Source organism: Athene cunicularia (assembly GCF_003259725.1).
Source record: "Athene cunicularia isolate RWA chromosome 1 unlocalized genomic scaffold, athCun1 chr1_part1, whole genome shotgun sequence".
In the NCBI taxonomy this organism is placed as follows: domain Eukaryota; kingdom Metazoa; phylum Chordata; class Aves; order Strigiformes; family Strigidae; genus Athene; species Athene cunicularia.
Window position 1 is genome coordinate 13,312,854 of NW_020799091.1, and position 26,027 is coordinate 13,338,880.

At 39.2% G+C, this 26,027-nt stretch overlaps 1 protein-coding gene across 2 annotated transcripts in view; it reads right to left on the reverse strand.

Annotated features, from left to right (window-relative positions):
* Positions 1-25,688, reverse strand: part of TRPC6 (transient receptor potential cation channel subfamily C member 6) — a 41,112-nt gene extending 15,424 nt beyond the window's left edge. For both annotated transcript variants that reach the window (XM_026858299.1, XM_026858305.1), the window contains exons 1-6: positions 24,918-25,688; positions 16,943-17,128; positions 14,664-14,828; positions 9,399-9,612; positions 7,310-7,537; positions 1,260-1,524 (exon numbers count right to left, since the gene is read on the reverse strand). In XM_026858299.1, the coding sequence (XP_026714100.1) occupies positions 1,260-1,524; positions 7,310-7,537; positions 9,399-9,612; positions 14,664-14,828; positions 16,943-17,128; positions 24,918-25,604 (1,745 nt within the window). In that variant the 5' untranslated portion in view covers positions 25,605-25,688. The remainder of the gene's footprint in view (positions 1-1,259; positions 1,525-7,309; positions 7,538-9,398; positions 9,613-14,663; positions 14,829-16,942; positions 17,129-24,917) is intronic.
* Positions 25,689-26,027: the final 339 nt, after the last annotated feature.

Consider the following 26,027-nt stretch of genomic DNA (forward strand, 5'->3'; position numbering starts at 1 on the left):
ATAGGGCTGTGTAAGGGGTCTGTGATACTTCTGGTCTTCTTTAAGCCTGCCCAGCCTAACATGGCCCAGGAGGTTGTTGGTCTGCTTTGCCACAAGGGCAGGTTGCTGGCTCACAGTCAACTTGGTGTCCATCAGGACCCCCCAGGTGGTTTTCTGCCAAGCTGCTTTCCAGCTGGTCAGCCCCAGCCTGTCCCGGTGCCTGGGGTCCTTCCTCCCTAGGGGCAGAACATGGTATTTCCCTGTGTTGAACTTCACAAGGTTCCTGTCAGATCATTTCTCCAACCTGTCGAGGTCCTTCTGAACGGCATTACAACCTGCTGGCCTATCAGTCACTCTCTTTCATCCACACAGACCTCCTGACAAGTTTGCTTGATGTCCTGCCCATTGAGATGGACCAATCTTGAGCACTGAAAAGGCAATTCTCAAAAATCAATCAGCTTCCCTGGACTGCCCTTCTCTCCAGGGCCTTATCCCACAAGATTTTTTCCTGAACAGCCCAAAGTCTGTTCTCCTGAAGTCTGGAGTTGTGGTCCTGCTATTTGCTGCCTTCTCTCTTCGCAGGAACCTGAACTCCACCATCTGAACCAGTCAAGGCTGCTCCCAGCCTTCACATACTCAAACAGTTCTTCCTTGCTTGTAAAACTCAGGTGTCATAAAGCTCCTCTCTTCATCAGCACCTCCATCACCTGTGTCAGGAATTTATTGTCAATGCCATCCAGAAACCTCCTGGATTCCTTGTGCCCTGCTGTATTTTTCCTCCAGCAGATATCAGGGTGGTTAAAAATCCCCATGAGCACCAGGGTCTGCAAGTGTGAGGCTTCTTCCACTTGCCTGAAGAAGATCTCATGTACTTCCTTTTCCTGATCAGGCATTCTGTAGCAGACATGCACTACATCACCCATGCTGGTCTTTCCTCTAATCCTGAGCTATAAGCTCTCATTGGCTCATCACCTATCCCTAGGCAGAGGTACAGGCGTTCTGGCTGCTCTCTCACATATAAGGCAACTATTTCTCACCTTCCCAGCTTGTCTTTCCTGATTTATCATAGTATTGTTGGGATCGACAGCTCATTTTCTGATTTCAAATATATCCTTTAAGCACCAGAACAACAGAGAAAATTACTACTTAATCCAAGATGAAGAAATTTTTGAGATGCAAACTTTATAAAACAATTAGTAAATTTAATACATACAATGCAAACAGCCAACTTCCCATAAAAAATAGTCCACAATCATAACAGTTTAATCAGTTGTACTTACGTTGTGAATGCTTCATTTTGTTTTGCCCCCAGATAGTAGGAATAGAGATTAAACATGCCTATCATGAAAGCCACAAACACCATTATAAATATCACCATGAACTTGAAGATGTCTTTCACAGTTCTGCCAAGTGATATCTGCAGTGGTCCAAAGCTTTCGTTAGCTGGTAAGATGTAGGCTATTCTGGAGAAACTTAATACTACTGCAATTGCATACAGGCCTTCAGATATGATCTGAGGATCAGACGGATCCCAGTTTATTCTGGCTAGAAACAAAAGATGAGAATTTCTGTCAGTATTTCAAGATGTCTGTACAGATCTGTGGGAGGTCTTTTTGGAACAGCAGCTGGAGGTGAGGGAAAAAACCTTGAGCAACTCAAACAGCAGTAGTCACTTCTGTTTAGCCAATTGTATTGAGCCAGGTAGCACTAAAACCATTCCACAGTTCCACTGTATTGATTATAAAGGTGGGCTGTAAAATCACTGAGGTAACTTTGGGAGTTTAATCCCAGCCTATTAGAGAATTTAAGTAAAATTCAGCTTACAGTGCCAAGTGATGAAAACCGAACAAATTAAATTAGAAAAATTATTTGTTTGAGCTACCCAAAATGAACTGTTTAGATGTGGGGATCTGGAATCATTAAATGCCATCCACAATTACAGAACTGTGGGAATGTTTCTCTACTTTACTGCATCTTTTTACTCAGAGCATACATCAAACACCTATTTCCATCACCTTTTCTACCATCATTTCTATCAATCTCTTCAGTTGAAGCTAATTCACTTCTGTGAATTACTTGAACGTCCTCTCAATCAGAGTTAATGTGACACTGTTGTTTGACAGTGATCACATTCAACTGCAGAGGAGAACATTCAGGTTCAAACCTGTACTTAAAGCAATATTTACAGGAAAGTGTCAAAAGAAGAAAACCAAAGCAATACCCTTCACAATCATCCAGGCAAAGGATAAGGAGCTGACTGAGAGATTAAGGGTCAGCATTAAAGGGAGGGAAGGAACGGGTGACATTATAGTAGGGGTCTGCTACAGGCTACCCCACCAGGAAGACTGAGCAAATGAGGACCTCTACAGACAGATAGGAAAAGCCTCACGTTCACAAGCCCTGGTCCTCATGGGGGAATTTAATCACCCAAATATTTGCTGGAGGGACAACACAGCGGGGCATAAGCAAGCCAGGAGGTTCTTGGAATGCGTTGATGGTAACTTCCTTCTGCAAATGGTGGATAAGTCAATGAGGAGAGGTGCTATGCTTGACCTTGTTCTCACCAACAAGGAGGGGCTGGTGGGGAGTGTGAAGCTCAAGGGCAGCCTTGGCTGCAGTGGTCATGAAATGGTGGAATTCAACATCCTTGAAGCAGAGAGAAGGGTGCACAGCAAGTTCACTACCCTGGTCTTCAGGAGAGCTGATTTTGGTCTGTTCAGGGATCTGCCTGGCAGAGTAGCATGGGATAAAGCCCTGGAGGGTAGATGGTCAAAAAAGTTGGTTCTTGTTCAAGGATCACCTCCTTCAAACTCAGGAGCTGTCCATGCTAACAAAGAGGAAGTGGGGTAAGACCACCAGGAGGTCTGCATGGATGAGCAAGTAGCTCCTGGACAAACTCAAACACAGAAAGGAAGCCTACAGAGGTGGAAGCAAGGACCAATAGCCTAAGAGGGATACAGAGAAATTGCCCAAGCAGCCAGGGATCGGGTTAGGAAAGCCAAAGCCCTGATAGAATTAAATCTGTCCAGGGATGTCATGGGCAACAAGAAAAGCTTCTATGGGTATGTCAATGATAAAAGGAAGAATAGGGAAAATGTTAGCCCTCTCCAGAAGGAAATAGGAGACCTGTTTACCCAGGATATGGAGAAGGCTCAATGAATTTTTTGCCTCAGTCTTCACTAGTAAGTGTTCCAGTCATACTGCCCAAGACACAGAAAGCAAAGGCAGAGACTGGGAGAGTGAAGATCCACCAACTGTTGGAGATAAGACCATCCGAGGAACCTGAAAGTGCACAACAACAGGACCTGAAGAGATGCATCTGTGGGTCCTGAGGAAACTGGTGGATGAAGTGGCTAAGCCACTGTCCATATTTGAGAAGTCATGGCAGTCCAGTGAAGTTCTCACTGACTGGAATAGTGGAAACATAACCCTTATTTTTATAAAAGGAAAAAAAAAGGAAGATCCAGGGAACTACAGACCAGTCAGACTCACCTCTGTGTTTGGGAAGATCATGGAGCAGATACTTCTGGAACCTATGCTAGGGCACATGGAAAACAAGGAGGTGATTGGTGACAGCCAACATGGCTTCACTAAGGGCAAATCATGCCTGACAGATTTGGTGGCCTACGATGGGGTTACAGCACTGATGGAGAAGGGAAGAGCAACTGACATCATCTACCTGGACTTGTGCAAGGTGTTTGACACTGTCCTGCATGATATCCTTGTCTCTTAAATTGGATAGACAAGGATTTGATGTATGCACCACTTTGTGGATGAAGAATTTGCTGGGTGGTTGCGCTCAAAATAGTTGCAGTCAATGACTCAATATCTGAGCGGAGACCAGTGACGAGTGGTGTTTCTCAGGGACCAGTATTGGGACCAGAGCTGTTTAACATCTTTGTTGGTGACATGGACAGTGGGATTGAGTGCACCCTCAGCAAGTTTGCCAATGACACCAGGCTGCATGGTGCAGTTGACACGCTGGGGTGAAGGGATGTGCCATCCAGAGGGACCTTGACAGGCTTCAGAGGTGGGTCTGTGCAAACCTCATGAAGTTCAACAAGGCCAAGTGCAAAGTCCTGCACGTGGGTTTGGAGCAATCCCATGCACAAATACAGGCTGGGCAGGGCATGGATTGAGAGCAGCCCTCCGGAGAAGGACTTGGGGGTATTAGTGGATGGAAAACTGACCATGAGCCTGCAATGTGCGCTCACAGCCCAGAAAGCCAAACATGTCCTGGGCTGCATCAAAAGAAGTGTGGCCCACAGGTCAAGGGAGGGGATTCTCCCCCTCTCTTCTCTTGTGAGACCCCACCTGCAGCACTGTGTCCAGCTCTGGGGCCCCCCAATGTAAGAAGGACATGGACCTGCTTGAGCAGGTCCAGAGGAGGCCATGAAGATGATCAGGGGGCTGGAGCACCACCCCTATGAGGACAGGCTGAGAGAGTCAGAGTTGTTCAGTCTTGAAGAAGAGAAGGCTCTGTGGAGACCTTATAGTGGCCTTCCAGTACTTAAAGGGGGCCTACAGGAAAGATGGAGAGGGACTTTTTACAAAGGCCTGTAGAGACAGGATGAGGGGTAATGGCTTTAAACTGAAAGATGATAGATTTAGATTAGCTATAAGGAAGAAATTACTTCCTGTAAGGGTGGTGAGACATTGGCACAGGTTGCCCAGAGAAGCTGTGGCTGCCCCCTCCCTGGCAGTGTTCAAGGCCAGGTTGGACGGGGCTTTGAGCAACCTGGGCTAGTGGAAGGTGTCCCTGCCCATGGCAGGAGGTTGAAACTGGATGACCTTTCAAGGTCCCTTCCAACCCAAACTATTCTATGATTCTATGAATACTTCCTTGCTGGAGATTAAGGTATTCTCTGATGACTCAGAAGTCTTAAATACAATTCACTACTGTGCTTCAGGCAGAGAGAAAAGGTTTACCTGGGATGGGTCCTACATCCCAGGAGAATGTTGTTATCTGTGTTTACTCTGCTGTAAAGCCACAAAATGAAAGAAAAAAAATTATAGTGCAAAGAAGGCAATCACTGGCATTTGGAAAAATAGTAATTTGAGATGTTAAGTAACATATATTCATTTAATAAAAAGTCTACGATTTATACAGCTTTCTAATACCCAGTGATGCTGAGCATTATTCAAAATGGATACATCAGAAAACAATATTCTTCAAGGAACTTACTGCCATATCAATACTCCTGTATCATGACAAAGCAGTGGATAACTCTGGTTTTAGGTATTACAAGGCTAGTTAGCACATTCATTGACTTGCTAGCTGCTCTTTGTTTCTTGCAGGTATGTGCACATTTTTTTGTTTGTTGAGCTCCTCACTGTATAGCCTATTACACACTATATTCAAATGAGAAAATGTCTGTATGGCAAAAGTCTGCACATTTTCACATAAACAGACATACCTATGCTAGCTTTACCTTAGATTTCATGGATCACTAAAATCAAAGATGTCAGATGTTTCAGTATGGGCTAGTTGCCAGATGTCTTTTAGGTTTCCAGATTAGTTGTATTATCACAGAAAGCTTGAGGTGGGAAGGGGCCTCTGGAGGCCATCTGGTTCAGCACTCCTGCTACAGCAGGTCCAGCTAGAACCTGTTGCTCAGGGTCATGTCCATATGGCACGTGAGTATCTCCAAGGATGGAGACTCCACCACCTCCCTGGGCAACCTGTGTCAGTGCTTAGTCACCCTCAAAGTAAAAAACCATTTCTTGGTGTCCAGAGGGATCTCCTGTGTTTTAGTTGATGCCCATTGTGACTGGTCCTGGCACTGGGCACCACTGGCTCTGTTCTCTTTGCACCCTTCCTTCAGGTATGTGTATACACTGATGAGATCCCTCCTAAGCCTTCTCTTCTCCAGGCTGAACAGTCCCAGCTCTCTCAGACTTTCCTTTTAGAAGAGATGCTCCAGTCCTTTCATCATCTTCATGGCCCTTCACTGGCCCTTCTCTCCAGTATGTCCATGTCTCTCTTGTATGGAGGAGCCCAGAAATGGACACAATTCTCCAGGTGTGGCCTCAGCAGTGCTGAGGAGAGGGCAAGGACAACATCCCTCCCTCCACATGCTGGCAATGCTTTGCCTAGTGCAGCCCAGGATACCACTGGCCACCTTTGCCACAAGGGCCCATTGCTGCTCATGTTCAACCTGGTGGCCACCAAGTTGTGTTTGATAGCCTATAATAAAACCTGTGGCATGAAATGTTCACTATTAATATTATCCATGTTAGCTCTACTATACGTAGATGTCCTCCAAGCAGATCAGTGTACCTGCATAAACTAAAAAATGGCTTGACTTTGCTTAAGTGCATTACAAAGTCACAACTCATGACTAAAGTCAATGGAAACTGCCTCGCTAAATGATACAGTACTATATAGTATGAATGAGTTATGAGACTTGTGCTTGTCATACCCAGAAACTGTGAACATAAATAACAGTCCCTGTTTGCAAATTCTTCAAGTGGGTGTTACTGAAAGCTGAATTAATATTTAACTAGCTGCTTATATAACTTATGTGAAATTTGTAGCTTTCCAGTAAAATTTATAAGGTTACAATTTAATGGATTTCAGAATATATATTAATTGCTCTGCTTTTTCTACAGCCTAGATAATGAAGAAATGTAAGCTTATCAGGAATAGTATTTGACGCATGGAATAGAGATAGAAACTGATGTAATTTATTATCTAGAGAAAAATATCTAATAAAGGGAAGAGAGATGTGGTGGTGTTGAGAGTGAAGACAAGTAAACAGAGCTTAATTTTTTCTCATTTGGGCAAAATAGCTTCTAGTCACTTGTCATATATGCCAAGCAAGTTTATTAATATTTTTCTCTTATGGGTAGAGAGTGGACTGAGAAATATTAAAATAATATAACAGAGTCTCTGAGCAAAGAATGTATAAAAGATATATTGGTTATGTTGGCAAAGCAGGTTTAAGAAATCCCTGCATCTCATTGCTTAGTTCTGCCCCTGCATTACAGTACACCACGTTTGCAGTTGTGCCAACACAAATGTTTGCAGAATAGCATTGTGTAACTGAACAGATGAAATGACCTGGATTAAAATAAGTCTTGAAAGGGGGGGGGGTGACTGTGGGGTTATTTTCATCTTAGAACATTTCAGTGCCTGATGTCTAAAACAGACCTCAAAGAGATGCATGAGTATAGCCAAGTGAACTGTGATCAGATAGCAGGGATGAGAAAAAGGGGTAGGAATTTCTTAGGCAGTACATTGTGGAACTAAAGTATTGGAGACTTATTAACAGAAAATAAATTCATCTTGGCCCAAGAAGTAAATCTTAATCATGTGCAATCAACTTACCTAAGGTGTAGTATTTTATGTTGGGCTCCAGCGTTGGACTTGTCAGATCTTTCATATTTGCATCAACGAAGTTCTGGGCTCTGGATGCATGCCAAAATGCCATAAACCTTGCTATGAATGATGCTGCAAAAATTGCTAACATACCAAAATCAAGCATATTCCATAACTCAAAAAGGTACTCCTTTGGACCTTGAGACCAAATTTCTTTACATTCAGACCATATCATACCTGTATACAGACATAACAGAGAAAACGGTATGTTCTTTTATCTTCATGTTTATTTTATTTGATATTTTACTATGTATAGGAGATGTTCTTGGTTGAGCTCAAACAAACCAATTTTAATCAGTGGGAGTTTGAGCACAAACTAAAATCCTTGAACCTGCCAATTCATATACATTCCAATACTTCTTTCTCATGTGGGTAATAATAATCTTTCACACTGTTTTTTCCCGTACAACTACAAAAGTTTTCAAAGAGAAGAATGGGATGTGAGTATTATGATCTGTTACAGACAGGAAGAGCTGGAAAGAGCAGAAATGCTCTAGCATGATCATATAGCAGGGATAGAACTAATAGCAGAACTCACATCTTATTTATGGAGTGCCCTGGATACAGCCTCTTTTACTGAAATTGCAAATATATGTGACAAATGAGTATGAGAGTTAAGAATCAGACCTAATGCTTCTTCAATAGGGCAAAGGTATCTCTCTTATTCCTAATTATTCTCCCTTAATAATAAAATATAGAACTACAGTATTAGTTTATGGGTTTTTATTAGTTTATGCTTTTTATTGAGCAAAACATTCTTCTTTTCAAGATCAAATTTATTTAAGCATAAACTACATTTCTAGGATTGTAAAGAGAGTTAATAAAACTCTGAATTGGAATAATGTCACTATTTTTTGCCCTTATCAAATTATCTGAAGGAACTTTTCATCCTTTTCAGATAAGGACAATTATAATGTTAATTACAGCAATAAGTCAGTGTTACATCTGTATGAACCAAATCAATTTTTCATAAACCATCTTACACGTGACACCAAAATAACAAAAATAGATTAAATTAGCTAATTAGACCTTCAAATTAGGAAATTTATTTACTCCTTTATTATCAGATGAAACCACTGATATTTATAGAATATTTGGAAATCTAAGTGACGTATTATTCTTATCATACATGTTTATATTAATTTATAAACAGCGTTACGATGAAATAAATAAATGTTGACAATGTCTTTTAAATCTATAAGAATTAGTTGGTGTGCAAATGGCTCCAATTTTAATCACGGAGAGCTCATAAAAGCAAAATATTTTAAACGCGTAAATGCTTGAATGAAAACAGATTTTCCTTAGCTTGAATTTAACTCTCACATATTATAGACTTAACTAACAACCAGAATCCAAATCCTTAAAATATTTGGGCATCTAACCTCCATTGAAATAAATGGTATTATGACTTGTAAATAAGATTCAAACAGCTAAAATAATTTTGAAGGCCTGTCCTGAAGTTCTGATGCTGAACAGCACTGCATCACTGAACTGAATGGGTCAGCTCAGAGTACAATTCACAGATTTAATTTCATCCCTATGTTGGGATGGAAAAATCTGCTGCTAAATATTCAGGGTCTATATTCTTCTTCTTCTTTGTCAATAATACATTCAGCTGTACACTATTAATTCTGCGGGCATACCTGCAAAAGTATCTTAGCAGAAGGAAACAATTGGACACAAAAAAACTTGGCCCATCATGTGGAAATCTTTCCCCTTGGGAGTTGACACAGCCTGACTCAAAAAACCCCAGAACACTGGTAGAGACTTTCCTTTGATATTCATAAAACTGCATTCATTCATATTCAGATGGTGTGGATTTCGCCTAAGTCCTTAACCTGAATGTTTGTGATTAACTAGACACATGTGAACCCTGCTGACATCCAATAAGAAACATGAGGCCAATGTGGGAATGCAGCCAGTTAATAAACTCCCTTTGTTGCAATTTTTACACATAACATTAATAGCAAAGGATTAAATTGGGTTCAGCTTCACTGAAATCATAGCAAGAAAAATTTAATCGAAAATTAATCTTTACCTATTACCCAAGAAATGATGAGCATCTCCATCCATGAGAAACAGGATGTTTTCATCCTAAAGAGCTGTTTTACATTTCCTGTTGTTTCATTAGGTCGGAGTTTGGTGCCATCAAATCTGTCAGCTGCATTCATGACAAGTAGACCAAGAAAAATGGTGAAAGAGGCTGCATGGGCTACAAACTTCATAAATGGTCCACGCATTATCCTCCCCAGCTGCAACAGAGGTTATGAAACACAAGGATATTGCATTGCCTTCTTTCAAAATAAAAATGTATAAAAAGAACAGTAACACAGAGAAATATATGTTTCAGTAACCCACAGGAACAAATATTTGGAAGAAGTTCTATACTATGACTCCATGCTGACAGTCACCTTGAAATGTTTCCACTTATTTGCTATTTTCAGAGTGATAATCTATCAGTTCCACCATAAATGTATTTTTAACTCAGTGTTTTGAAATAATTCTGTAATTATTTGGGGACATCTATGTTTATTAGAGGTAATCGAGAGAAAAATTTATTATAGTTGCTAAATTTCTTACATGCTAATCATCTTTATGAGGCAACAAAGAAAATGGGATTTTGATACTTACTAAAAGCATTATCAACAGGAGTGAATTATGACTAAAGAATTCTGTTTCCTGGCTGACGTGATACTCAGTTTAGCACAGCTATTATGCAGTTTTCCCAACTTATTTTCTTATTAAAAAAAAAAAAAAATTAATGAGGCCTCAAAAGGTTATGTTTATTATAGTGTAGTGTCTTAAATTCCTTCCTGACTCCTTTAATGGAAATGTCCTCAACTTTGTCATGACTAAAACCAACTTTAGAATGGTTTAGTGCAACACTTAAAAACCAAAAGGTTTAATACAAATTCACACAAGGCTGAACTTTAAGCAATTATTTATTTTTGAGAGTGCCTGTACTAATAGTAAAAGTCTTAGCTTGTTCACTTAGTTGGCAGCTGCAGAAAAAAACTTTTTTATTTTAGATTAAGACAGTATCTGTATCTAACAAAAATTCTTTGGAAATAATTGAAAGCAAGTGTCATGGATCTCAGCTGAAACATATAACAGTGTGTGGTCTGGAAAAGGGAGGGGAAAGTAGAAAGATAAGTTATTGGTCTTGATATTTTTGCTAAACTTGTTTCAATATCAAAGTCAGAATTCTGTTGTCCTTACAGCCAGCTTTTACACAGAATAAGAGGATGCAATGGTAAAGTCTCAGATACAGATAACATTAAGAAAACTACACCAATGTAAAAAGAGGATACTGCTAAAGGAACACTGTCAAGTTTAGCAGGGCACAAAATTTGGTTTCCTTTCTTCTTTATATTATTTTGCAAACCCATGCCATTTGTTATGTTTTTTACTCAATAAAATTAATTTATATTTTATTAAATAAAATATTCTGTCAGTCTCATGAGATGAACTTCAACAACCAGTTATTTTGGGTGAACTATAAAGACAATAGGTTATCATCACGGAGAAAGATTTTATTTCAAGTTAGGAAGGAACAGTCATAAGCAACACACAATAAAGTAGATCTGGAAAATTATAAAGTACCTTGACTGTGTCATTTTAAAGGCATTATTCTTATGTTCAGAAACAAAGATGGGTTAGGAGACAGATGCCAGAAACAGACATAGCCAGAAAAGAAGAAATAATGCTGAAGGAAGTAATGTTAATATATCCTTTGATCAAAAAATATAAAATACAGTAGACCAAACTCAGAGCATCCCCCCTCCCACCCCTTCAAAAAAAGACAGAAAAGTATTTTTTACATATACATAGCAAAATCTCCCTGGAAGCAAGAGTGACTACAGTTGAACTGATTACACAAATACTTGAAGTCATAATGACATTGCCATGTAACAGTGATCCAATAAAATCATGAAATGACACTTCTAAAATTCTGAATATCTTTATGGAGAAGCTGTAGGTCAGAAAATACAAATCAGGGACAGAAAGAGCAACATGTAAAGACAAGGCCATAATCTTGAAAGTTTAGGCATTTCTATAAGCTAGAGTCCCTCCTTAATAACTTTGACTGTGCATTTTGACATTAAAAATTCCTTCCTGTTGCAGAAACTGAAGACATGATCTTCTAAATGCTCTGAATCCCTTTATGTAATTTAAGTGGTTTTAGTTTGGGGTTTTGTTTTGAGTTTTCTTCTGGTCCCTGACCCTCTGTGCTATGGTCTTTGGTTTGCGATAGAGTTCTGCGGTGTTTTATAGGTTGGTTTTGGTTAGGACAAGATATACAGTAGTCATACTGTGGACACTTTGACATGTATTTGTCTTTATATAAGGTCACCTGAAATCGCTGGGGACTGGAGTCAGTGATTCACATTATTCCCTCTTTGTAACTCTGCAGAAACAATCACTATTGTAACATTACGGCATTGATAAAGAAATGATATAACAGGAGTCCGGGTAGCACATCTATCACAAAGGAGAAAAGGCCTGATAACAAAAAAGAGAGAATGAGTATACTTTTGTAGGAAGAACAATTTCCTGGCTCCTCATCTATTGGGCATAATGTTCAATTTCTTCTCCTCTACCACAGCGCAAAAGAGGAATGTGTATAGCCCTCAGAACATGCTTCTAGAAAGCACGCAGGGAATTATCAAGTTACTTCTTCAGAAATGCCAACCCCAGGTGGCTGGTAACAGCAAAAGAAGACTCAATTTCAAATTCAGAGCCCTCATCTTGGCCAAGGGCTGACTGAATTACTTATGAATTCATAAAGCTAACAATCTAAATTCTATTATTAATTACAGCTGAACAACACAGATATTAGATTCTTGGAGATAACTGAAAAGAAGTTTTTACTCTTTCAAAATATCATGTAATAAGATAGTATTCTACAAGTTTTGGGTTAATCATGCCAGTAGTGACACGGAATTACCAATTAGAAATGCAGAGCAAACAGTTCGCAAAACTCTGAAGTCCCTCCATGCAGACTGGTGGCAGAAATTCAGGTAAGAGGCAATCTTAATTCCTTTTTGCACCTGACACTACTGGATTCCTGCTAAATCAACAGGACTTTATCCATGTATTACTGTGAAATTTCTTCCAGATCTGAAAGTCTCAATTCAGTATCTGTGGTCCAAGCTCAAATTAACTTTTTCCTAAAGAGGAAACTGGTCAGCTATACAGGTAACTGACTGAAATCTTGCAAATATCATAAAGACATTTTTGCCTTTCTCAGAGCCATGGCATGAGAATATAAAGAAATGCGTTAGAATAACTCCACTGCAAGCTGTTATTTTCACTACAAATACTCTGAGTACTTTCCCTCTTTTCTGTCACCTACAGTTCCAAGCCTGAAAAAAAGAATGGGTACTTTATCTCAGTAGGACAAGAAGATTTATAAAATTCCATCAATTCACACACAGAATGGACTCTGTTGATACAGATAATTTTCTGTATTGGAACTACCCTATCCTGAAATTAAACAATGAACATCTTGTCTTCAAAAACCAGAAGAATCAGAGTTTGAAGTATGAGTGAGGCACAATGTAAGAAATGGCAACTGGTGAAAAAGGTGGATTAGATTTTACATCTGCAGAATATAATGAAACAGAAAGCATTCATCACATAAATCACATGATGAGACTATTCAATAGCAACAGAGGAAGTGAAATCTTAAAGGATGTTGTCCCTTGAATGTTAAGAAGCTACTCTGAAATAGCTTTTTCAGAATGTACAACCGTTCAAAATTACTTAGATCCAATAAATCATTGAACAAGGAAAATGACAAATAGATAAGTCACTGCTATAGTTGAAAGCCAATTGCAGAAGTTTGTTGAATCTCAAGGTGTGTTTTAAGACAAAAATATTCATAAAAATCCTAGTCATTATACAGAAAAGTGAAAAATATATAACTGACTTTTACTGTCCAGACTGAAACAATTTAAAAATATGGCAAAACAAAAAAGACCCACCAATTAAAAACCAAAAAAAAACCCCACAAAGATCTCAGTCCTCTCCTTCAACCTTCCTCTTCCCCCGGAATCACTGCATGTGCACAAGATTCAACCTGCTAAAATCATGGATGTTATACTGTAACCTGTTGAGTAATTCTTACAGGATCCAATTTGTTCCCTCTAACATACTCTCAAGGGAAATTTTCCATTGGTGTCCATTTAAAACAGATAGTGACCAGCTAAAACAGAGATTCAACACTAAGTTCAGATGGGTCAGAAACTGTAACCCATCTTCAGTGGAAAGGTTTTCCATACTATGTATCATCCAAAACAGATACAGTGGCAGCATCCAAATCCAGACAGTGCATTATAAATGGATGCAGGGGAGGCTGAGTGACTGCTTTAAAAACCTCATGGAATATAATGAGCCAACACAGTTCACTTTGATTTCTAGAAAACTAATGATGACTTAATTTCTGGCATTTGTGTTTCAGTGACTTTTATTTATTAACATTTAAGCATCAAAAATAAAATTGCCTTTGAGGTAATTAGAATCAACCCACAGCTTGAACTTAGTCTTGTTCTGAATCAGTGGGAAATGAGGGTCCTCTGCATCTGCCTACAAAGGTAAGAATGAAATAGTCTGACATATTGTTTCAAAGTATTAATTTCTATAAGGCAACTATTGCTCAACCATTGTAATTTCATGTACATTGCATTTAACACAATACATTTGCCTGTCTTTCTTACAATTGCCAGAACACGCAATCCTGCAGCCATTTGTGCAAGGTTTAACCCTTGCCGGGATGAGAGAGCGTGTTGCCATTGCCCCTCCCCTACCCGCGTCGGTCGGGCTGGAAGTTAGACACAGACCCCGGCTAAAATAACAAGAAATTTAATACAACAGAGTGATAAAACAATCTGAATAACAACAGTATCAATAGTCACAACAATAAACAGCAATAACAGTGAACAAGCCAAAAGATATACAGAGAAATACCGCTAAATGATCAAGGAGCAAACCCGCCGCGTGTATGGCAAAAACCAACACCAGAAGTGAAAGGAAAAAGGCTCCGCCCCTGGACCTGACGTCAGCATGGTATGAATAACCCGGCTGGAGATCCCTTCCCCCTCTCTCTCTGCTGGGGAAAACTTTATCCTGGCTGAACCAGGACACCATTCCATCCTAACTCAACTTTAAAATAACACCTTTATGAAGTATTATTTAAACATGACAGTAATTTATACTCATGCTTCATCTTTGCCAAACAGGAATCTACATACAGATGATACAGGAATTAATAAAAGGCCATTACAAGATTTGACAGACTGACCTTACTGCAAGGAGCAATCCAGTAAGCCATCGAGAGGAATGGCAGTCCCACCGCAACAGCAAGAACAACCAGAAACTTCACTGCCATGGTCTGCTGTCGTAAACCTGACAAATTCTCATACCAGATTGAGAGAAGCTGTTGCTGGCAGTTTGGATGTGCCACAAACTGTAACAAAGAAAAGGAGCACGAAAAGAATACTGCTATCAGAATATCTTTTCTTAAAATAACAGCTATATGAAGCACATTAAGAATGTTGGAACAGCAACAACTCAGCTTATATTCAAAGAAGCATTAACAAGGGTATAAGAAAAAGTTGTTTGGTGAGCATAATCTCCCAGTATGCAGGCATGTTGCTATCAGCAACAATAAATCCTTTAATTAAAAAACCCTATTATTTTATTGACACCGTGTTCCATCACAAACTATTCATTTTCATCTAAGGGTAATTAAACACAAACTTTATCCAGGTAAACTCTTCTTGCTTCTGACATTTATAACTTTCACGCTACTACTTCAGAAATTTTAAAACTTCAAGTCTTTCTTCTGCAAAGGTCGTTATACAGCCTTTAGTTATGACAGAAAGAATATGCCGTATTTTTCACATGCTAACATGGAAAATACTTGGTTTTGTTTTTTTTTTTTTTCAGCTGTCATAAGAAAAAAGCTGTCACTTTTGCAGGAAATTAGATAAGGACTATTTATAACTTGGTTCTGGAATCTTTTGGACAAACTCTGAAAAACGGACAAGTTTGGTCTATAACCCTGATTTCTGTCAAAACCTCTAGAGAGTATAAGAAGCATCATACAAAGGCAGATATTCACATACAGTGGATTCTTGCACACTGTAAATTTTTAAGTCTAGACCTGGAAATACAATTAAAAATTTAACTGAATCTAGTATTTTTTCTTCTGGAATAGTTCTGTATATGACTGGCTGAAAGTGCAAGAAATGTCGTTATTCGGGCAAGAGAAAGTGTTGACAGAAAGTTTACTTTAAGCAAGAATTAGGACTCAAATACTATGAAGGACAAAGTCAATGTGGTATCTTTTCTTCAAAAGTTGTTTCAGCTCTCTTTAGCGGTCATACCTTGCCAAGTGTTTTGCAGGTTTGCATTCATATGCTGGTAGGTGCTATTCAGTCAAAATATTTTTTTTCTTTTCTTCCCTTCATGAACACATAAAATCTCCTCACATATAAATGTTTTAAGTGTCCTCCAGAGATGTCAAGTCGATTTTTGTAAAAAATCTACAACTCTTCTAATGTATTAATCTGTTTGTTCAGTTCACACTGCATTTTTAAGTCTTGACTCCCTGTGAGGGTTTTTTTTTGGGGGGTGGGGGGGTTGTAAATAAAACATTGTTTATTTTCACAGTGATCTGATCCATCTGATCCATTTCATTATGTAGGGAAAGTTAAATCAAAGGTCTTGCTGCTCTGTCAGGAAATAGCTCTACTTTAGGGTAACCTGCTCTGCTTTCAAAGTATATCCCTGAGAGGTATCTTCCTGACCTTGAGTTGTACAAACTTCATCACATAAATAATTTCTTCCTTGTTCCTTGAGCACTTTTCAGATGCAGACTAGAGTATTAAACTGATAGTAGAAATGAAACTAAGCCGAAGAAGGGATGATAACCCCTGTATATTCAACACTGCCTGGAGCCTGCTGTTCTTCAAAAGTGAGAACCACAGAACTATGACTCCTAGACTGTGTCTCTGATCATCTGTACAAACAAATACAAATTTTCTGGGAGACATGCAATTTCACTAAGTTTTCTCAACTTTCTGACTAAGACACAACAGCTTGAAAAAATGTGTATCCATATTTGTTATCATGCAGTGCAAAGGACTGCTGCGCTATCCTCTGGTTTTTATTACATCTTATACTTTTCCAGGCCACAGTAGTGCAAGTTTCTTCCCTCTTCTTAAAAAAAAAAAACCAAACCAAAAAAACAACAACAACAACAAAAAAAAAACCACAAAAAACCAAAACAGAATAAACCTAACCGAAGTAAATATCTGCAAATTTTGCATATAGGTACACATTTTATAGAGTCATTTGTCCTTATACACACTGTGACTGGTATCCACCCTGAATATCTGCTGTTTGTTTTATTGCAAGCTATTTGGGGCAAGCATACTTTTGTTGGTAAAGTACACTGTGCAGAAGTGCCAAAATGTTTATTTAAGGATCATAGGCTACCAAAACATAAACATTCAATAATAGCACAATTTAATACCACTATCATGACATGTCTATTTGATCAACATAACTGCTTACTTTCTTAACTTCATACTTAATGGCGAGTTTTAAGCGGCTAAGGCTGGGGCGACCATGTTCTCCATTATTATGGCTCATCTCTACATCACCATTCAAAATAGCTTCCACTTCTTCTGTATTTCTGCACAAATCAAGGAGTCCAACTACAAAATCCTTGCATTGCATAGACAATTTCTTGTAATCGTTCTAGAAAAAGAAAAGAAGAAATATAACTTGCTGTTTAAACCTAACACGAAAGAAAAGTTCTATACCCCAGCTACACATATGTGAGCATCAATAGTATGTATCTTGTCATGGTTTTTTTTCTGGTATATTAACAGCACTTTGTTATCAGTCATCTACTTCCCCTGAATGTTCAAAGTGTGGGATTCGTCTCACCTTGATTACCTTGGACATCTATAGCATTAACAACTTTTACACCTGAGTTACTTCTCTAGACTTTCCTTAGAGTCAACTGAAAGTTAAAAAAAAACGCTTTCAGAAATATTGTATGACATATTTTAATGACTATTTCCAGTTAAGATGAATAGCACAGGGTGAAATTTTCTATTCACTGACTGTCACAGAAGTCTAGATAAGTAGCTCAGATGTAGAGAGTTACAATGTAGAGATCTCAGTTGGACAAGATTAGTATCCTAGAGAGAACACGTCTAAACAACTTCCCAACCTTCTGGAAAACTACCGAAATATACTGAATTTTCTTAGGTCTTGAATTATTCTTGTAAACCTTATCTTTCTCATTTTCCAACATCTCTTTTAGCTTGCAAACACAAGATTTGATTGCCGTTTTCCAGCAGTGTCAGCAGTGCTACAGATAGCATGGTAATACCACATCTCCAACTCTCAGTGCTCTTTAGCTCAAAGATCTCATGACAGACTTTGCCATGTGAGCCAAAATGTTGCTTTACAACTGCAGGTTCAGTTGCCGATTGCTTTAACTACCAAATATTCTTCTCAGTTACTGTTTTCTTCAAGGCATTAAATCAAACCAGAAAAAGATACTTTGATCACTATAATCCACAGTTCTTTAACCATTCCTTACTTGCAGCTGTGTTTGGGACATAAAAGATGAATATGTCTGACAGATAGGGAATTAGATGGATAAACAGATGTATATCTAAAGCTAAAAAATGTGTACAGATACATTGTCCCTGGCCCAGGTCTTACAAGAGATTTACTCATACATGTGTCAACAACATCTGATATTTTTGTGATCTCTGCTAATTTTAATGTCTTAAAAAGATGAAATTACTGTAGAATTTTTCCCAAAAGAATGAAAATATTCCAGCCAACCCACACCATACAGGACTGCTTATATGGTCTCTATTTCATATTCAAAGTAACTTTCTATGAATGCTTTTATTACAGTGATCCATTTCCCCCTCTTCTGGTCTGTTCTTCATAGATTTTCCCCTTCTTCCACTCTTAGTCTCTTTAGTCACTTCCTTTTAATTACTTCCTCCGTACTAACTGCCATCTAATGCACACCCTGGAAGAGAAACCATTACTTTGAGTATACAGAATGTCCTAATTTATTTGCTGAGGTGTACTTCATGCATGTTTATGTTTTATTAACCCCAGCACCACAATACCAGTTTATTATTTGGATATATTAAAGGATTGCATCCAAGTTTTACATTTCACTTTACTTAGACGGATGCAAACATTCATAGACAAACGGTTATAGACACTATTATATGTCTACATAAAACTGCTGGTGATTTATTTTTTTAATAATGTAAGGAAGACAGATCAGATCTGTCATAAAAGAGAAGAAACTTTAACGTCATTTCTCTACAAAGGCAACAGAAGCCAAATACTAAAACTAACCATTTCATGACATGCTGTGTATTTTATTATATTATTTATTTTCTGACTCTTCAGAAGTATAACGAGAGATTAACCAAAATCCTGCCTTCTTGGCACTACAGAAAGACATTTTTTGAGAGTAATATATCACCTTCTGTTTGGCTTTCATTTTTGCAGCAGCAGCTAAGATAAGATTCAGTAATCAATCATTTTAATAAATAAATGTCCTCTTCAAAATGAAAGGCAAAGTAGTCATTTGAGATTCACAAAGGAAAAACATGGAGTCAGCTTATGCATCTTTGTATGATTAGGTACCATGAATTGTTCCAAATGACCTTGAATATCACCCTTAAAACATGAAATGAAAAAAGGAGTAGTTTTCAATAAATTTAGGAACACAATAATTTTACCTTCACAAATACTGCAAAAATATTGTAATATATTTGTAATATATTAGTATGTGCATATTTTCTGGTAGAAGATACATATATATATGCACACTCACACACCTCCTTCATCAGTATTTTCCACCTCTGGTGACTAAGACATGACATGGGCTTTCAAAACAGTATGTGAGGAGACCATTAATCCATGGTGGAGTCCAATGCCTTTGGGTAGTCTCAAACCAAAAATCATATAGGATAATTTATTCTAATGTAGATTATGATTTTTTTCTGAGTGTGGTCCTATTTACCAAAATGAATATTGAATGGGCACTTTTAAAAATAGCCAGATACCTCCACTCACACTTTGCAGAATTATCCCTTCTGAATTTAGGTTTGTACACAGTATCACAGGATATATTAGCACCCAGTAAACTCATCCATAAACTCCATCAGTTTCTTTTCTCATTTGCAAATGCAGTAAACCAGCTTCCCTTCCTGTGAAATACAGCCACAGCTGTGATCAGAGGTAGTAGCTGGGCTGAGATGTCCTTGGTGGTCAGGTTACAGCAAACAAGCTTTGGGGACCTGAGCAGCACCCAGCATTGCCACCTGCACCCCAGCCACGGCACAGGGTGGTTGTAACACAGCAGAAACTGCTGAAGGCAATGCACGTCCCTGCTCCCGTTCACAGTTTGATGTCTTGAGATGCATTCCCTTATGAAAAATTTATTCTTTCAGGGAAGGTTATGGAGGACAGATGAGATGATAATGTCTTAAACTGTTACAGGAAGATTTGTCTGGGTCTGAACACAGGGCAGGTAGCTCTAGCCCAGCAGCTTTGTTTCTAAGAAATTGTGTTAACTTGCAGAGACTACTGCACATGCTGCCTCTTGCCCCTTGTCTCCTTGGTCTACTTAAATGTGTAGTGACAGCAAAAATTATTAATACACTCTTCACGCTGTCTCAGTGTCTTGCTGTCACACATGCACAGAAAGTTCACTCTCCCCCAGAGTCTCACATGTCTCTTACCACTAATGTGAGCCAAGGGAATGTGGTAATTTGTTTGGCTCAATTTATATTTTTAAATGGCCAAAGGCACATGGATAATTCCATGAGTTCTCCTTTACTGAAAATTATAAACTTAATGAATTAAAAAAGCACTCTTGGGAGACTTGAGAAGGTAGTTAGCAATTAAATTACAGTTGGAGGCTTTAAAAAGAATCAGCCCTTAATTCTGCAATAAAGCAAGCATGTGCTTTCTTTACACATGTGACAACATTGCTTCAGGGCTCCTCAGCAGTTTAGGAAAAACGCAATTTTGCCAAATTTTGTCACACCAAGGATGAGAGGGCAGCACTGGATGCTCCCACCCTGCAAAAGGAAGGTGATGATTTGGGGTGAGCACTGTGGGGGGTGAGGAACCAGAGGAAAAAGATGCTGGTGGCAGAGGAATGACAGGAGGGCTGGGGGTGACAGTGGCTGCTGCTGAGAGGGGTCGCCTGCTCTTCATGGTGGGAGCAGCCACATACTGTTTTGGTGTCCTGGGTAAGGGAGCAAGCAGGCCACGGTCATGCTGAAAACCTCAGCTGACCATGATTTGTCTTATCTCTGACCATGCAAGCAGGAGAGCATGGCCAGGAGAGTTGGAGAGCATCAGCACGGCCCAGAAGACAGAGGAGTTCACGCAGCCTCCTGTGACAGGCTCTTGCTGTCCCCCAGACTGTGCCTGGGATGAAAATGCTCTCAGGACACAGGCTGACACTGAACCCTGATGAGAAGGAGCAGTGCTCCAGACCACGTCCTGGCCCCGCTTAGTCAACTATAGAGACCAAGTCCAGAAACACGGGTACTGCTTTGTGAGGGTTTAGGATTTCAAAGTACCTTGTGAACATAAGTGGGACCTAAATGTTGAATTTAGGCATCTTGGTAGGTAGGTAAACACATTATTCCCCTTACAAAGGTGGCCCTTATTCCTTCAGTGCCTCAGCTCTCCTTCTCTAAAAGGTGGTTAACTTTTCTTTAAGAGAGCTGACAATACCCATAACGAAGATTGGTGTCTGATTTCTGTAATGGGGGTTGTATAAATGAAAACAAACAGAAGATGAGAAGATAAATTGAATTTTGCTTCTCATCAGAAAAGCAAACTCAGACAACCTTGTGTTAGGGGTATTAATTTACAGCAAACAGTAATACATCTATGTTTAATTTAAAAATACATTTTCCAATCCATTCCATTAAACAATAAAACAGTCCGTTGCCATTAAAGCTGCAGTGAACTTTGTACTAAATGCAAATCTTATCCATTTTGAACAGCACTGGGCCACAGCTGTCCCTCTCACGACTCCAGGCCATATCTCTGCAAGACATTTGTCAGATATCACCTACATCCTTATAAACATAGAAGAGATATTAGCTCTAGGGTGGGCATACAAATTAGATGACAGAAAATATGAGCACTATCACCCAAAATACTAATATTCTGTATAACATCATATCTTGTAAAGCTGCACTCTTAGCCATGTCATAAAGAGCTAAATTAAATGGTGTTCAGAAAGTCCTGAAGATCTCAGAATTACTCAGGAAGCCTGAATTAGATGTTTGCTAGTTACAGAAATATTTCTATGCTGTGCTTGACACATCTGTCCAGTTAGTCTTCCTTTGGAAATCATCTTCAATTTTTTTCTGGATTTACTGCTAATAAAGAATGATCCTCCAAAACACTTGTGAAAACAGTATCTGTAACCAAATGCAACAGGCATGTAACGCTGGGTGATACTGCTACAGAGGTTTGAAGCAAAGAAAGGAGTTTATTCCAGAGAATAGTAGTTTCCACTAATTATGGCATTTCCTATTTTGCGTGAATCATCTTCATGGTTGGTGTTATCTCTAACATTACCTGATGGTGTAAGACAGGAAAGAGAAGTAACTTATAAGATAGTCATGGAACAACCAGCATCACAGCTGAGCATTAACTTTTTCCATTGCCTCTGAAGACGACCTGGGAATTATCCGTGCCACTGGTTGTTATAGGCACCCACTAGGAAGCTCACTTGCAAAAATGCACCATCAGTACTATAAAATAGGTGACTTAAAATAGTGTATTACCAGAAAGTTCAATTTTAATTTAGGTAAGGTTTGAAATACTTTAAATGGCTCAGGCAAACTCTAGGTGGAGCTAAAGATTTGTCATGACCAGCTAATCTACGCACTAAAAATACACCTGGTTTGATTATTCTAACACGTGTAAGACATTTTTAATAAAACCACATTTTTATGCAGGGGCTACACTATCCTAATAATTGTAGCAAACTCCTGAAATAAAGTAAGGGTAATAATTGTTAGATAAATTGCTCCAAGCAGAGCTATGAGCTTGTAGGAGCACAAGCAAGCCCAGACTGGGCAAAGACAACAGTGTCCGTTTCCTGCAACTTGTACACACAACCTTTGTACTGCCTGCACTGAACCTAAGCTAGGTATTTCTCAGCCAAACCCCCAGCCTGCCTAGATACCATAAATGTTATCACTTATCAATAGTGTAAATGTTAACTCTTGTCAATGCATGTATAAATATACTCCATGGTCTTTAATATTTATCCAGAGCCACCACATGATTTTAGCACCTACAAAAACATTCCCGAAAGACCTTATGTTGCCAGTCACCCACTCCTGGCAAAACCTTAAATTAAGGCAGAGTTAAATTTCACCTTCCCTCTACTCTTTAGAGTATGCATGTCCCCAGCAGAGTGTGGCTGATCAACACCCAGCAATATGGAGCTGCTCTGTCTTGCCTCCTGTTTCTGCTGAGGGACAGTACCTCAAAATCTCTGCTGCAGTGAACTGGAAGTAGAGCTCTAATTTTAGAGAAGGAAACTGAGACAAAATTGGAACTAAAAACCTAGAAGTCACTCAGAGATGAGCCAGGTTACACTCATGGTGCTCCAGGGCAGGCTGCAGAAGCCTGCTCTGAACCACCCCACCTTTTCTCAACCATGTGCTCCATTCCCTGCCCTGGTGGCACCACGGACAAATACTGTGGTCCCAGTTCATCTCACCGGTTGTGTACTGGAGCATACATCTGAAGGCGACTTCTTGCTGACTGTTCAGATGATGATTGTATTTATCTTTACAATAATTTTAGTTTGTGTCACTCCAACTGCGGTAAATGGAGCTATACAGCCCCTACAAATGAGACATGCTATTTATCTCAACAGAGCTGTGAACTTAACAGGCAACATTTATGGTGTATGAAAAATGTTTTTCTGTTCTGTTCTAAATTTACTCCCCTTTAAGCCAATCAAGTCCTTTTGTTCACATCTTCAACAGCTGCTAAAGAAACAAGAGTGTGGTTTAAACACTCTTCTCTGAACTATACATTAAAGCAGTGGATAAAATCTCAGTCCACTGAAGTCCTAAGAATTTCCGTCAGGAACTTCATGGGACAGATGTTCATTGTCTGCATTAAGCTGAAATGCTCTTCTCAGCATTTTGTCTTACTGATATAAAATAAAAATCTTCCTCTGCTCCTATTCCAGCTGTTTAGCCACTGCTCTTAAGCTCTCCTTACACATTCCTTTGCCTTCTTTTGGCTCTCCAATAAATATTTCAGCTTCTTACAAGAGATTGGTGCCACAAAGATACACCTATGAGCACAAGTCACAAGTAATTTACTCAGAATTGCAGCACCTCAGCTCAGGTTGGCTGAGCAGAGACAGTTTCACAGCCTTGAGAACTGTACCGCTGCTAAGATTAACATTAAAACTGATCATGGCAACTTCAAACCATTCCTAACACAATGTTGGAAATGATTCTGTTACTGCTTTGGAGGGAATCTGCTCTCCTGATAGCAAAGTCTACATATCTTCCTCTATCACAGCAATATCATATATTAGCACATGCTTTCCCATGAGGTAAACCCAGTCCAAAGGATTATAGCTAACCTAGGTCATAATTAACACTGTCAATATTTGCACAAGACCTGCCTTTGCATTTACTGAGAGCAAAAAGCTTACATTCTTACTATCTTAACATAAATAAACTGTGGTAAATATTTTTGTAGGTTGTGCACCATTGTATCTACATTAAAAAACAAAACAAACCAAAACAAAACAAAAAAACCCACTCATGCTTCAAGGATCTTAGGGGCCTTGAATCCTTGGGTCTCAACTTTTTTTTTTTTAATCATTCATTTGTGAAACATTAAAAATTCTATACAACACTGAAAAAGACTTTAACTTCACAGTGTTCATATATAACTAAGTACAAATAAGTAAAAAAGAGGAAGAGGTGAGTAGATACACCAGAGAAAAGTAACACATTAAAACAGGAAATGAAAGCTATTACTTAGAGTCCTTTTTGTGAATAAATGCAAAACATTGAGAGGAGTGAGAAAGATTTCAGTCCAACTACGAGAAAATAATGACAATGCATGAGGGTTTAACAGAAACATACAATTTGTCTTGCATAAATGACCAAACTGTACCACTTTATTCTCCTCTTTCCCCACATCCTAAGCCAGCTTCCCCCATGGCTTTGAAGGGCCTCCTTTACCATCCTGCCTGATAGGAAGTAGAAAATTACTTCACTGGCACATGCTACATAAGCAGCATGAATCACAACCAGCACAGAGCAGTTAAGACATTCCTGAAGATTTAAATCTTCCATTCATTAAACAATTACATATTTTCCTACATTATCCTGCTGATTTATGAAGATGATGCTGATCTCTTACTGCTCAAGGAATGGGAGAAAGACCTACTTGGCAATTCTGTGTCTCTACTCACCTTAAACTCTTTTTCAATGTTGGCAAGCACAGCCAGCTCATTGCTGAGCTCTAAGGCAGTCATTACAGGGTCTTCACTGGATAAAGACAGATAAGCAGGGCTGGCCAGACCTTTGTAGGCATTGATCCTGGATCTCGAATGGCTGAAAGAGTCATGCTTTTGCTTCTGATTGCATTCACTGCACTTGCAGAAATAGTCATGCGGCCTATCGATCCGAGCTCCTTTTCTCAGCAGAGTGTGGACAATCTCATATTCATGGCAGTGTGCAGCCAGAATGATCGGTGTAACATCATGGGAAAACCGTGTGCCATCTTCATCGTACGCATAGAAGTCATCGTGCTGGAGCTCCGACTGGCTAGGGCTCAATGCAAGCCTCTTGCCTTCAGCAAATGCAGGGTGGTTTAGGATAGCTTCCACTATCCGAACATAACCTTTGCTAATAGCCAAAAGCAAGGCATCCCCAACCCGAGAGAGGTTCTCCTTCTTCAGCAGAAGTTCTGTGATCTCCAGGTGCTCATTGGCAACTGCCAGCTGCAAAGCGTTCTGCCCCATATAGTCCACACAGTTCACATTGAGTGAGGGACATTCTTCCAGCATTTTGCGAATCACTGGAATATTTCCATATTCTGCTGCATCCAAAAAGCGCTCCTCCTCAAGAGAAAGACTTGTTGAGTGGTCATTAAACATATACGCTGGCCCTCGACTGGCCTGCCTCCTCCCCTTCTCCCGGAGAATGGTCTGTCGTCGTAGTGCTAGTCTATTCTCATTGCCTCGGCTGTGTGGAAATAGGGAAATCATTAGTTCTGTTCTATGCAAGGGCATATCCATTTTAAATGATAATTCATAAAAATATTTTAACCATTTCTCTGATGCATATTTTTAAGGCAGCAAGGAGACGACAAACTCTGACTTTGATGCACTTTGTAACCACTATTGCCGCACAGCTCTGGAATTGGTAACCAGCTACATTTTACTTCAACAAGAAAAAGCCCTGGTCAATCATCATTTAAGATTACACTTTTTTCCCTATTTGGTCCTCCACAGCTTTTATGTAATTTTTAGTGAAGTTGGGCTGTGCTTCATGTTACATAAGTAGAATAACAGTTTTAA